Source organism: Centroberyx gerrardi, chromosome 14 (assembly GCF_048128805.1).
Source record: "Centroberyx gerrardi isolate f3 chromosome 14, fCenGer3.hap1.cur.20231027, whole genome shotgun sequence".
Classification (NCBI taxonomy): Eukaryota; Metazoa; Chordata; class Actinopteri; order Beryciformes; family Berycidae; genus Centroberyx; species Centroberyx gerrardi.
The window spans coordinates 7,122,556-7,135,373 of NC_136010.1; the positions used below are offsets into that span (position 1 = coordinate 7,122,556).

Consider the following 12,818-nt stretch of genomic DNA (forward strand, 5'->3'; position numbering starts at 1 on the left):
CGGCTAGATTATTGCAACTCCCTTTTCTCCGTCTGCAGCAAAAAGTCTCTCTCCTCTCTACAACTAATCCAAAATGCAGCTGCCAGGATTTTAACAGGTACCAGGAAACTAGAGCACATTACACCTATCCTTTCATCTTTGCACTGGCTGCCTGTTAGTTTTAGAGTTGATTTTAAAATTTTACTTATCACTTTTAAAGCCCGGAATGGCCTGGCCCCAAGCTATATTTCTGACCTTTTAACTCCCCATGTGCCGTCACGGGCCCTGAGGTCCTCAAATGCTGCTCTCCTGGTGGTGCCAAAATCCAGACTAAAACACAAAGGTGACAGAGCATTTGCCATCAGGGTCCCCAGACTTTGGAACAGCCTTCCAGAGGAGATTAGGATGGCTAAGTCTATCTTTTAATTTAAGTCTCTTCTTAAAACGCACTTTTATAGGCTAGCTTTCCTGTGATCCCATCTTACCTTTTCTACACCATTTGTTTTATCTTATTTTTCATTGTTATGTTTTATTATTGTGTTTGTTGTTTTATGTTTTATTGCTTATTTTATATATTGTTTTATTATTGTGCTACTTGTTCTTAGTGTTTTTATGATTAACACCTCATGATTCCTGTTGTTTGCTTTTACCCTGTAAAGCACTTTGTAAGCCCTGTTTTGGAAAGGTGCTATATAAATAAAGTTTATTATTATTATTATTTTATTCAAAGTTGAGCAAAGACAGATTGATCAATAAACAAGAGATGTATGAACCTGACAGTTAAGTGTGTTGTGGCATAATGTTTATTATGGTTCTCGTTCTTTACAGGCGGGTCGGTCGAGAACCACTCCACTCCTCACGGATCTGCAGCTGTCATTTCCCAAGTGGGAAGGACGAAGGCCCAGTGCTTTTTCCAAAGAAGAGTGAGAGCCCATGTGCCGATGAAGAGAAGCCCGACATCTGTCTGATCAATATTAAACAGGAGGAGGATCTGGATGAAGAGGAGGAGAAGGGAGGCTCATGTTCAGTTGCTGATGTTAAAGGAATAATTCACCCAAAAATGAAAATTCTGTCATCAGATTTTTCATTTTTGGGTGAACTATTCCTTTAAGGTTTTGTCCTAGTGTTTCTACTCAAACTGACACCGAATTCATGTTTGTTCATGCAGAGAAGATCGCACTTGAAATTGAGCTTGAGGGAACAAAGGCAGAGCTGAGGGCTTTGAGGGAGAAGCAGGCGTACTGTCGCAGCATATATTCTGCCTCTCAGCTCGGCGAGGACGTCATCCGGATGGAAACGGGACTTCCTGATGGAGACACTTTCAGCACAGTTGTTGAACACGGCATGCGCCTCAAAGACTCAATCTGCTACTCCTCCGGTTGGAAAGTAGAATGCATCACTCTTGAGGATCAGGTCTTCTTGACTTTAATGAAGCTGAAGCAGAATTACACCGACCTTCACCTCGCTGCGCTGTTCCACTGCAGCGTGGCCGCCATCAGCAACGTGATCGCCACTCTCACTGCCGTTCTCCGTCGACTGCCGTTCAAAGACATGACGACGGTTCCCAGCCGCTTTAAGAACCAGGCGAGTGTTCGTCAGTCCATAAACTCACCAACTGTGGGATGATATTGGATTATACAGACATTGAGATTGCAACCCCAAGTCAAATGAACATGCAGAGGGAAACTTACTCAACATACAGAGGTATGTTATAATATAATGAGGAAAAATTATATCTATATTACATTTATTTATAACTTTTTATATCTATATTATTTTTACACTGATTTTCTCTATTTTTGTAATTTGTTCTGTTTCTTAATGCAGTAATATATTCTTTATTGTTGTATCGACAGCACCTTCAATTTGTAGTTTTGCATTTTTAAATAAAATAAAAGTAAAAAAGTATTTTTTGGGTGCCATCTTTTCACCAGTGATTGTTTCGTCCTTTACCCTTTCTGTAAACACTTAACTCCTGTCTTCCCCTTTGTCAGATTGTCAGATACTATGTGTTGGATAGTAGCTGTTGTTTGACAGCAGATTAAAAGCATAGACAGATAAACTCTCCTATAGTTTAGGCCAATAAAAAATAAAATTCTGAGTTTGTTTCCTTTGTGCAGTATTTTCTTTTGCCACAAGGTGGCACTCGATAATAAAATCTGTCCAGGAGCTCCCCTTCCTATCTGATTTGGACTAGATGGTGAAGTAGAATCTGAGCAGAAGAACAAGATAAATTCCAACATATAAATACTTTAGCTCATGCTTAATGTACCTAACCTCTAGAAAATATTGCTCTTATGGTATCAAAGCATAAAAAAGAATCCTCAGAAACAAAGAAATCAGCAATTGAGAAATCCCAATAGAAAAAAAACCCATTTTATTCCAGTTGAAAATGAAGTCTATAAAATGTTACATTTGCACAGTTTTTGAATAGACTTGAGGGAAATGGGAGACTTGGACGACACTCTTATATTTATGAACCCCAATCTTGTGAATTCAGACCATGTTCATTGAAGAAAAGTAAGTTTTTGCGAAATAGAACTCCCACAGTAAGAAAAAACATGAGGGGGCAAAGCAAAGGCAATGCTTTTTGTGAATCATTAATAAGACATTACTCTAAACATGCTGTTCTGAAATGGCATGTAGGAAGAAGCCACATGCAAAAACGAAATGACAGCATGTATTTGATTGCCAAAAAGCTCATAGTTCAACTCATAGCAATTCATTACGTTACTTAGTCTTTGCTGTTGTACAGTAATCTAAGTAATAAGCACTTTTTGCCTATAACTAAATATAAGAATGCTTCCTCCAAAGTGGTGTGTAGTTAAAATTCATAAAAAAAATAATCAAATGAACGTAGCAGTGAGCACAGTGACTGATTTCTGCCTCTAAAATTTCTTCTTTTAAGGGTTTTTTAATGGGCTTCCTGGCCTCCAAGATACAGTGCACGCACACACACACACACACACACATACACACACACACACACACACACACACAGTCATGTAACATCCAGCTCAGGTTCCATGGCCAGCTGACCTAGTTCAGGTTCAACAGGAGTTCTCTGTATATGTGTGTGTGTGTGTGTGTGTGTGTGTGTGTGAGTGTACGTACATTCTCATGTATACGTGCGTGTGTGTCCATGTGTGCACTAGTTGAGGAGGAGGAGTTGGGGGGGGGGGGGGGGGAGAGGGGGGTAAAACTTGTGTATTGAATTTCACTTACCTCCCTACTCTCCTCTGTCTAACTTCCCCCACACTCTCAAACTGCAGTGTTGGCCTGAAATCTCCCTGAACAAAGTCCCTTAAAATTTGCATATCATTGATTAATCATTGATCAAAGTTTTCAATGTTCAAGCAATCATTTTCCAGCTAACTAGTTTTAATCACTATCATGGCTCTGGGTATTTTTAGTTCCTTTTTAATTCCTGGATATGTGGTGCATTAATGATTGTCCTGGACCTATCTTTATTGATCAGTCCTTGTTTTGATACTATTTCAATATTTAAAGTTCCACCTGTCTAATGTTATGAGTAGATGTCTAGATATTCTATTTTCTTTAATATATTCTTTCTGGACAAGTCAGTTGTTGCCCAGTACATTCATTAACTCGCAGAAAAGGCACAGGTCCAGATCTGGATCAAAATGGAGATTTGTAATGGGAAGGGAATCAATGATTTATTCAAGCTAACAGTCAGATAAATAAAAATGGTTACAAACCCACTATTAAATATGGTAATCTTTTATTTATGCGACTGTTTGCTTGAATAATTAGTTGAGTTTTTGCGTGAAGAGTGGTTCCTTTCCCCTTATGTTTTCTATAATTTTGCCTTCCAATTAAGGAACTTATTTCCTTCTCCACACCCTCCATGGTTGGAAAAAATGAAGATCTGAAAGTAGTTTTAATTGCCTGATAAAAATCTGTTGATTTATTTGACAAGCAACTGCTAAGTGCACTTCAGGTTTAGTAAATTAAACATTGCTATTCTAAGCATTCAGCTGGTATTCATCTTATCAGCAGCTTACAAAGTGCAAACATTTGAAAACATTTTAAATTGGCAACTGTTACCGTTTTGACCCGGCTGTTTCCATGCAGTGTTTTGTTCAGTTTGTCACATATGTGAAAGTATTTACAGGCCCCATCTAGAAAGCTGTCTTTGCAGCTTCAGCTAGCTTTGTTTACTCAAAGCTTTGTTCACATTAAAACTGTAGTGTGGCTTTGATGTCTTGAAGCCTTTATCTGTACAGTCATAATCAGTAGGGAGTAATGTGGGTAGTATAAAAACATTTGACCATTTGTGATACTATACTATTCACAGCAAAGCCAATACATCACCTGCATATTTCTAAGTGTCATCAGTGTAGACATTAATGACACTGTTTTGCTAACCATCAAATCTTTAAACCCTGATTCCTCACGCTTCCTTCTTTGTCAAAGCTACAGATAAAGAGAAAACAATATCTGTTGTGGCGATCATCACAATGGAGAGCAATTTTGACAGGTGGCGTGTTTAGAAAGTTGCTGATACAACATGAAGATCTCTCCAGATGTCTCCAGTTTGTGCTTGTGTTCACCAAAGTCGCGGTTCCTACGACACGGTGATCTCCAGCAGCAGGTCGGCAGGGAAGAAGCCCAGCTTGCGTCCGGTGCTGACCTTCAGGTAGCCGCCCTTCTCGTCTCCTTTCTTCACCACGATCTGAAACGCAGAGGCACAGCGCCGCAGCATGAAGATCGTCTCCCTACGCCCCGACAGATAAACTGATGCACCAGTTTATTCTGCCAATAATACTCTGACCCTGACCTCTGACCTCTGACCTCCCTGTGGAGGTAGGAAAGTGAAAAACACATTTCCCTACAGGGATCAATACGTTGTCACATGATCATCATTATTATTGTACATGATTATCATTATTGATGTTTTGGCAGAATCATTTATGGTTAGTTCTGTATTTACATTGGACTCTGAAAAAATAGCAATTCCATCTGAAAACCCAATGTAAATGTGTTTCTGAATGTTGCTTGGGTCTTGTGAGAGCTATGAATATGATTATTATTTATTAGTTATGATTATTATAATTATTACATTACAGTTCATTTTAGTGGTCAGTATGACTTCTCCCAATTACTCATTCATAGTCAAAATTGGAGGATTGTTTCCCAAGAAGATGCCTATATTTTAGGTAATCTCTAAAAACGAAAAAACGACTATTGGCAGATATATTTTAGAGATATTTTTTTGACTGTTTTACCCAATCATAAATGTCGGCATCAAACCCAAAACTCCTGTATCAGTTTGGCACTAATTCTTATAAAGGAGCAACTCTGATCTTGGCACTAACGTGAAAAAAACGTTGTACAAGAGTGCAAGTTACTAACACATATAGAGAAGTTTCATGTTCTTTAACTGCACACACACACACACACACACACACACACACACACACACACACAGTGCAGCTACCTGATCTTTCTTCAGTGTGATTTGTCCCATCTCTCTGTTCCCTACAAAGGCGCGTGTCACCTTGAAAACCCTTTCTGCTGCGCGCACTTTTATGAGGTAGTTGGTGGGGAAGTAGCCTGTCTTATCCCCCATCTTTCCCTGAAAACACACACACACACACACACACAGAAAGACGAATGAACAGGCTTAGTTCATCCTCACCCAGACTCATTCAAAAATAGAACAGAATAGAATAGAACAGAATACATCCGTGTCTTGCACATTAAAAGGTTCGGCTGTAGACTAAATTTAAGAACCACATCATGAATGCATGAATGTGTAGTAATGGTGTTCAAAGAATTTTAAAAAAATGCTAATTTTAAACTCACCCTCCACCACTCTTCATTGGAGTCATCCAGGACTATGATCCGATCACCAGGACTGACACACACACACACACACACACACACACACACACACACACAGTTAATGCCTTTTTTCACTGCTCTTTACTACCTTTTTGTTTTATAGGTGCATCTCAAACCCTTGATTGAAGTACTGTTCACTTTATGAAAATTTATGTAGCTTTTTAATGAATTAATAAATGAAGGGGTGGAGAAAAGGGGAAGTGACTTTTTGAACCTACTGGAAGTCGAGGTCGTCTTTCTCGATGGCCTTGAAGCGGTACAGAGCCAGGTAGTAGTGGGACTGGGAGAATGTGCCTTTAGCCTGTTGACAAAACATCAGTATGTGATAAAGGAACGTTTTTTTAGGAACATTGAAAACAAAAACCTGTACATGCAGTATTACAACTGGTAGCACATGGCATTACTTGCTCTCAGTAGAACATAATCGAATTGTATTATTGGCAGTGTGATGTCTCTTACCTTATCATCTGCCTTGTCTCCTCCTTTCTCCTTCTTATCCTCAGGCTTCCCTATATGGACAGCAGACATCAAAGACAAAAAAAGAAAACAGTTGGTTTCTCATAAATGGATTAAACCCAATACTTTACAATGGAGAAGGGATCATTTCACATCATATGCAGTATTTAAGCTGCAATTCATAGTCTGATTGTAGAGCAATTTCCATGTTGAATATGTGTGAGTTATATATGAGTTTTTTAGTTTGTGTTCATTTCTGAATTTTGAAGAAATTGCATCTCCTGAAATTATTAGAAATTTAATTGACTCCATCCATGCCTATGGAAAAATGCACAATTTCTCATTCTTATAATAATATATACCACTAATTACTCCTAATAATGTAATATTGCCTATTTTGTTTCTTCTCCATACCTTCTCCTCCCTCCTCATTCTCTTTAGGCTGTTGGTTCTCCTCTTCCTCCTCCTCCATCATCATCATCATCTGGAGGGAAAAGCATTGTCAAAGTCAGTAGTGTACGTGAATCATCATATTTTATATACGTCACTAATGTATTACGTCAAACCCTTTCAAAATATTTTCAATATTTGCTTGCGCCTGTCTGGATTTATTCCTGAACAGATGATTACTTTTCTTATTCTTGGTGTACGGCAAGTTCAATGAATTGCAGAAAGATGTGTAGAAGTTGTTTGTTTTTCTGAGGATGTTTGATTTTATGGTCTGATTAAAACTATATTTAACACTCACATTCTTCTTGTCGTTGTCATTCTTCTTGCGCTCCTTGTTAGCCATGATGACGCCGACCCGCAGGGTGTCGAACACCGGGTCATTCCGGTTTGGGTTGGCTGAGGAGGATTGATAATTTAATCACACAGTTTAACAAATGTAATATATATTTCAGTGGTAATACATTAGCAGTTGTCACATTAAAGTAATAATCTCCAACATTCTCAGTAAATTTCAGTAAATTTTCTGCTCTATCACCAATTGATATAACAGAATAGTGATTCATCTTTGACAAAGATGTCACCAAAAAAAAAAAAACAGATCTCACAGATTACCACTTTAACTGAATATGTCCTGAAGTATGAGTTTCTTTCTTAGAACAATAAAATTGTCTAAGTTAAATCAAGGGAAGCTGAAATTAGTTTTACTTCCTGATAGAATAAGTTAATGTTGCCTGCCAAAAAAGTAATTCAAGCAAGTAAAGGCAAATACGTCCCTACAATATAGAACTAGATCTTTTAAATTGCAGTTTGGGACCCAAATTTGGGCACTTCTTGGTCTTCAGTTGAGAAGCATTGGAATATTTTCTCTTCATCCTGGATTTGTTTTCTCATTTTGGTCCCAAGCTGAAAAAAGGTTAAGAGACCTAGATACACATTATAAATATTCCCATATTGCTAACAGCGGTCTCACTTGGGTCTGGTTGGTCACTGCTGTACAGCGGGGAGCTGTAGGCTCTTCTGAAGCCAGGAGGCTGAAGAGAAGAGAGACAGAGGAGGAAAACCATGTTTCAGCATTTCAGGACAGTTTTAGTCATGAATGTCTGTTTTCACAAAGGTGAAAGTAATGAGAGTCCCTGTGATATATTCTAGTGGCCTGTGTAATGTTATGTTTTGGATATTAAGTAAGACGTTTCATTAGCAAAGCACTTTAACAGAAGGAAAATGTCTCACAATTTTGCCGAAGCACTTCTGGTACTCGACGTAGGACTGGCATGAATGGTGGATGTTGGTCTTGCAGTTTTTGCACCTCAGAGCAAATTTGTTGTTCACTGAAAGGTGAGCAAAGGGAGAACAATGAGGCCAGAAATCATTATTCAAGTGCATTTGTAGCACACAAAACACCATTCTAAGTTTGTAGTGTTGGTTCTTTACGTTCTGCACCACCTTTTATATATTTTAAGCTGAACTGGAGGGAGAACTCATTACAGATTTATGCAAAAGCGCAATCTAGGCTCTATTTGTTTAAGAGAATAAAATCTTTTCATGTTTGTGACTAGATGGTTTTGTTTTTCTATCATAGTGTTCTTGGTAATGTCCTAATGCTGGAAAGGAAACCAATCAAAAGAGGAAGACAACAGACTGAAAGATCACCAAGAAAGCTGGCTCAACTGCTTGATGTAATCTTGAACTGCTAAATGTACTATACAGTAGGAGAGCCATGTTTAAATTTCAGATTATTTCAAATAGAGAGGCTCAAACAGTCATTTGTTCTGAGTGCGATGAAATGATCAGAACGGATTAGGATGGTTGTGCATGTTAATGCTGTTTGGTTTGTGTCTGGTCCTGCGTCTTGCATTGCTTGATGTTTTTTTGAGCAAGAAATTCTCCAAAGTAGGATTAATCAAGTACTTCTACCATTACTAATACTAGTACTACTATTACTACTACTACTATTCAAATCATTAGCCCTTCTCTAACCACAAGCCGTCCTTTGCTGACACCTTATGGTCTGCTAGAGTTCTTGATTCTGCATTTTTCAGTTATTTTTATGATACATCACACACATGGAAGTATGAGTCACACATTCTGTATAATCACAGCCATAGTCTGACATTTTCTTCCACAATATTTTGTGGTCTTGCACCTGCTTGGTGTGATGCAGTGTTTCCCTCAGAAGTGTTTTCTCGGCAGTGGTGAAACACCTCAAAGACCACATTTATCTAAAAGTCTAACTTGAAACTAAAAGTAATGACAAACCAGCCTTGTCTGGTCAGACAAGCTGGTTTGTCCATACCACACACATGTGCTGTGATGTGTTTTAATTTCCCGTATTAACTGGCACGAGGCGTTACGTACGGACTATCATGCGAGCGCAGACGTCGCAGAACTTGGGCTTCTTGCAGTAGTGGTCCTTGAACTTGTGTGGTTTGTCGTTGACCATGAGAACAGGCTCTGGAGGAGGTTCTGGATCCTTGTCCTCCACCTCCACCTCCTCCTCATATATGAAATAGACCTGGAGACACAAAGGACGTAATCTCAGTCAGGTTAAGGCCGTAATCCATGGGCAACTCTTTGATGCAACTCAGGCAACATTGCCAGCAGAGGGGAAAAGAACTGATAAATTGGACGAAGTCAGTGTAGAGAACATGGTGGACTATGAAGAACAAAAGTGTCATGAAAATAATTAGATTTTTGAAATATTACCCTAAATTGCCTTAAAATAATACCTGCATATTATAGCCTGTAGATTGGACAGGGATGATATGTCTAAATATTCTTTAATAGATTATTTTGTTCTGTTATGCAAGATCACAGTGTAAATTCTGCATTGTGTAGAGGTTTCTTTCTATAAAATGTGTTACTGTTGCTGGAATCCTATGTAGCCTAGAAGAACAAATGACCTTCCCATCTCTTTTAACTCTTCCATTAAATTGCTCAACTCTGGTTAATGTATTTTTTTACAGGATAATCAGAAATCCATTGTTAATGCTGTTTATTTTAATGCTGACTGCAAGAGGAATTTGCCCTCGGGGTCAATAAAATTGAACTGAATCAAATTTAATCATTAGCGACATGACAATCAAATTCACAGAGCTCAGGGAATCTGTTTATGTACTGTTCAGCTTCATCTGCTCCATTTTTTTAGCCTGTAAAGAGCGAGTACAGCCAGCGAACAGTCACATTTCTTATTAAACCTACACAGCGAGCTTCCCACACACACCCAGCCAGCAGCGTCACTCTGTCCCACCGGGATAAAAGAAGGAAACACTTAAGTCAGGGCTCATATTATTCTAATTGACGCTGTACTGTATTGCGATAGTCCCAGTTGGTGGCTATTTTAAACCGCTTGGGAAGGAACTGTGTTGCTAATGGTGAAGAGCTGACATGGTGCTGTCACTCACAGTGTCTCCTTCCTCCCTCACTACATTGTCAGGAGCCGGAGGGTTGTCATGGATATCCACAGAGTTCTTGTCTTCCTCCCTGACACACACACACACACACACACACACACACACACACACACACACACAGAAAAATACACAAAAACACCAGTAAGATCAAATCATACAGCTGCAAATGTGACATGATTTTATAACTTTGCAACAGGGAATGTTTGACAGACATGCATTATGCCAGTATCAAATTCAAAATAGTTGAGTGTTGATGATTTATTATGTGAAGATTCCTTTGATGCATTTTCTCACAAGAACAGGGAACTGTTGTTTTGTGATTGTTGTATCTGAATATAGGAATATATATATGGATGTATATAGGAATGAAAAATTGCCCATAGTGTTTTTCAGGCTGGGCTGGTGCAAAATTTATCTCATTAGGATTTGAATGGGGGCTAACGGAGATGGTAAGGAGGTGGCAGTCAGGTTAAAGCCAACAGTTTTACAGTTGTACTAAAGTGGTAAATATATTGATTTCAGGGACTGTACTCACTGGTCCATGGTGTGCTGTGGACAATCTTAGTCTTGCCCCACCTAGACAAATAAAATCATATTCAGTATTTTCTGGAACTCTTGCAAGATTCTCAGAAAAGCATGAAGGTACACCGCTAGATTGTGATGAGATTCGCAACAATTAGGCTGTTCCATGCAAATTCATAATAATAATATAATATAACATAACATAATAATAATTCATAACAAATAATAAATATCAAATAAAATCAATAAAAAATCATCAATGAGCATCACAAGCCATATCTTCCTAAATCACAATGAAAACACAATGAAACGCAAATTAGATGCTACTTAGCATATATATTTGGCATGCGTGGTTTCTGCACTTTATTTGCCATCCATTTAAAATGTATTTAATATGTTTTGGCTCAGTATTTTAACATCTATACAGAAATATAAATCAATAAAGCTTATTCTTACAAGACAGAATAACACTACAGCATCTTGATCTCTACTGTAGAAACTAGATTACTAAAAACAAGGTAGTTTATGGCAAGGCACACACACACACACACACACACACACACATACATACACACACGTACACACACGCATATGAGTGCACTTGTCCACTTGGCTAAACTATTCTGGGGTCGTGAAATTCAATCTCATCACAGCTAAATTTGGGTTCCTCTGCCAGTAAGGGGAAGAACTGAGAAATTCTGGAAAATATGACAACAATGTTGACATAAAAATCAGTCTTTGTGACAATAATCACCTCAATAAGATGATTATTAAACTAGTATCCTAAAGAATTATTAAAGCGCACCACTGAAATAAAAAAAAGGAATAATCTTACTGACTCTTATCAGTCTACTGTCTTGCAAACACATTCGGCAGCAAAATTACCAGAACTACAAACTTATAGTGGAACATACCTGTTGTCAAAGTTCACACAGTTCAGGGGAGAAACTACAAATCCGGTGTGTTGGTGAACTTCTCTGCAAATGAGTCCTTCACCTGTTGGCGATGGCTGGAGCGCTTCAGTGGATCTGAGAGTCCAACAAAACCTGGAAACCAACCTGTTTCCTTCCTTGAGGCCTTTAGGCTTCTGCTTGAAGTCTCCGAGTCTGGGTCCTTTTCTTTATTCCCTCTGTATTCCCTGTAAGTGATTTCCAAAGGGCTTTTCAGGCTCTGCGTTTGAGCGTATGTGTGTATCTGTGTGTTTGTCTGTGATTGTGTGCATGTGTGTGTTTGTGTGTGTTTGTGTGTGTGTGTGTGTGTGTGTGTGGCTGGGCACTCAGGCGTCAAAGTGACTGTTTGAGACAGCTGGGGACATCAGACTGAGCACCGATGACGAGGGGAAATCAGATACTTTCTCACTCTGTCCTTATTACGCACACACACACACACACACACACACACACACACACACACACCACTCTTTCCCCTTGTCCCACTCATGCACACACAACAGAAACACACACACACAGACATAGATATTCACACTGCTCACTGTCCTTGCCCCTTAATGCCCTAAAGACTTCTCACAAAAGCAGAAACCAAAGATAAACACATGTACAAACATGCGGTGTCACCTGCTTACTGGACTTTTCTTTCTGAAAATTCCCCTCTGTGTCAATGTTGGTTTAAAATAAATACTTGTGTGTGTGTGAGTGTGTGTATGTGTGTGTCTGCATATGTGTCTTTGTGCAGTATGCAATGTTGTACTGTGCACTTAGCCATGATCTATTGCATTTCTATTGTCTAGGCCTATGCTACTCCATAGCTGAAGATGTGTGAAATGTAGTTTTCTGTATCGGTCTGTAGCCGTCTCTAGAGTAAAGAGTAGCAACTAAAGGAGTATTTCAATAGCTACAGAAAAATAGACACTTTAAAGATTCAGTTTTTCCTTTTCACATTATCTAACCATGATTTTATATAACATGAGACTATTTGGGGAAAGCAATGCATGAAAAGGAACGCTAAGCAGAGCAGTGTGGAATGAGATATGTATAGATACATTTTAGTATAAATAAATATAAATATAAGATATATATCTGTGTCTGTGTCTTATACATTTTATTTCCATATCTTGCCAAAAAATGCATTGTAAACACTTCTGTTTAGTTCTTATCTTCACTAACATGCACTGCT

General features: G+C 38.6%; 1 protein-coding gene across 1 annotated transcript; it reads right to left on the reverse strand.

Moving 5' to 3' along the window:
- Positions 1–3,790: 3,790 nt before the first annotated feature.
- Positions 3,791–11,884, reverse strand: LOC139930463 (SH3 and cysteine-rich domain-containing protein 3). Its single transcript, XM_078288397.1, has 13 exons — positions 11,600–11,884; positions 10,699–10,739; positions 10,155–10,233; positions 9,109–9,265; positions 7,984–8,081; positions 7,724–7,784; positions 7,052–7,149; positions 6,718–6,787; positions 6,307–6,356; positions 6,066–6,148; positions 5,809–5,860; positions 5,441–5,578; positions 3,791–4,675 (listed from the first exon to the last, which is right to left on the reverse strand). Exons 2-13 carry the CDS (start codon positions 10,704–10,706, stop codon positions 4,568–4,570), a joined length of 1,002 nt encoding a protein of 333 aa, XP_078144523.1. The 5' UTR covers positions 10,707–10,739; positions 11,600–11,884; the 3' UTR covers positions 3,791–4,567.
- Positions 11,885–12,818: the final 934 nt, after the last annotated feature.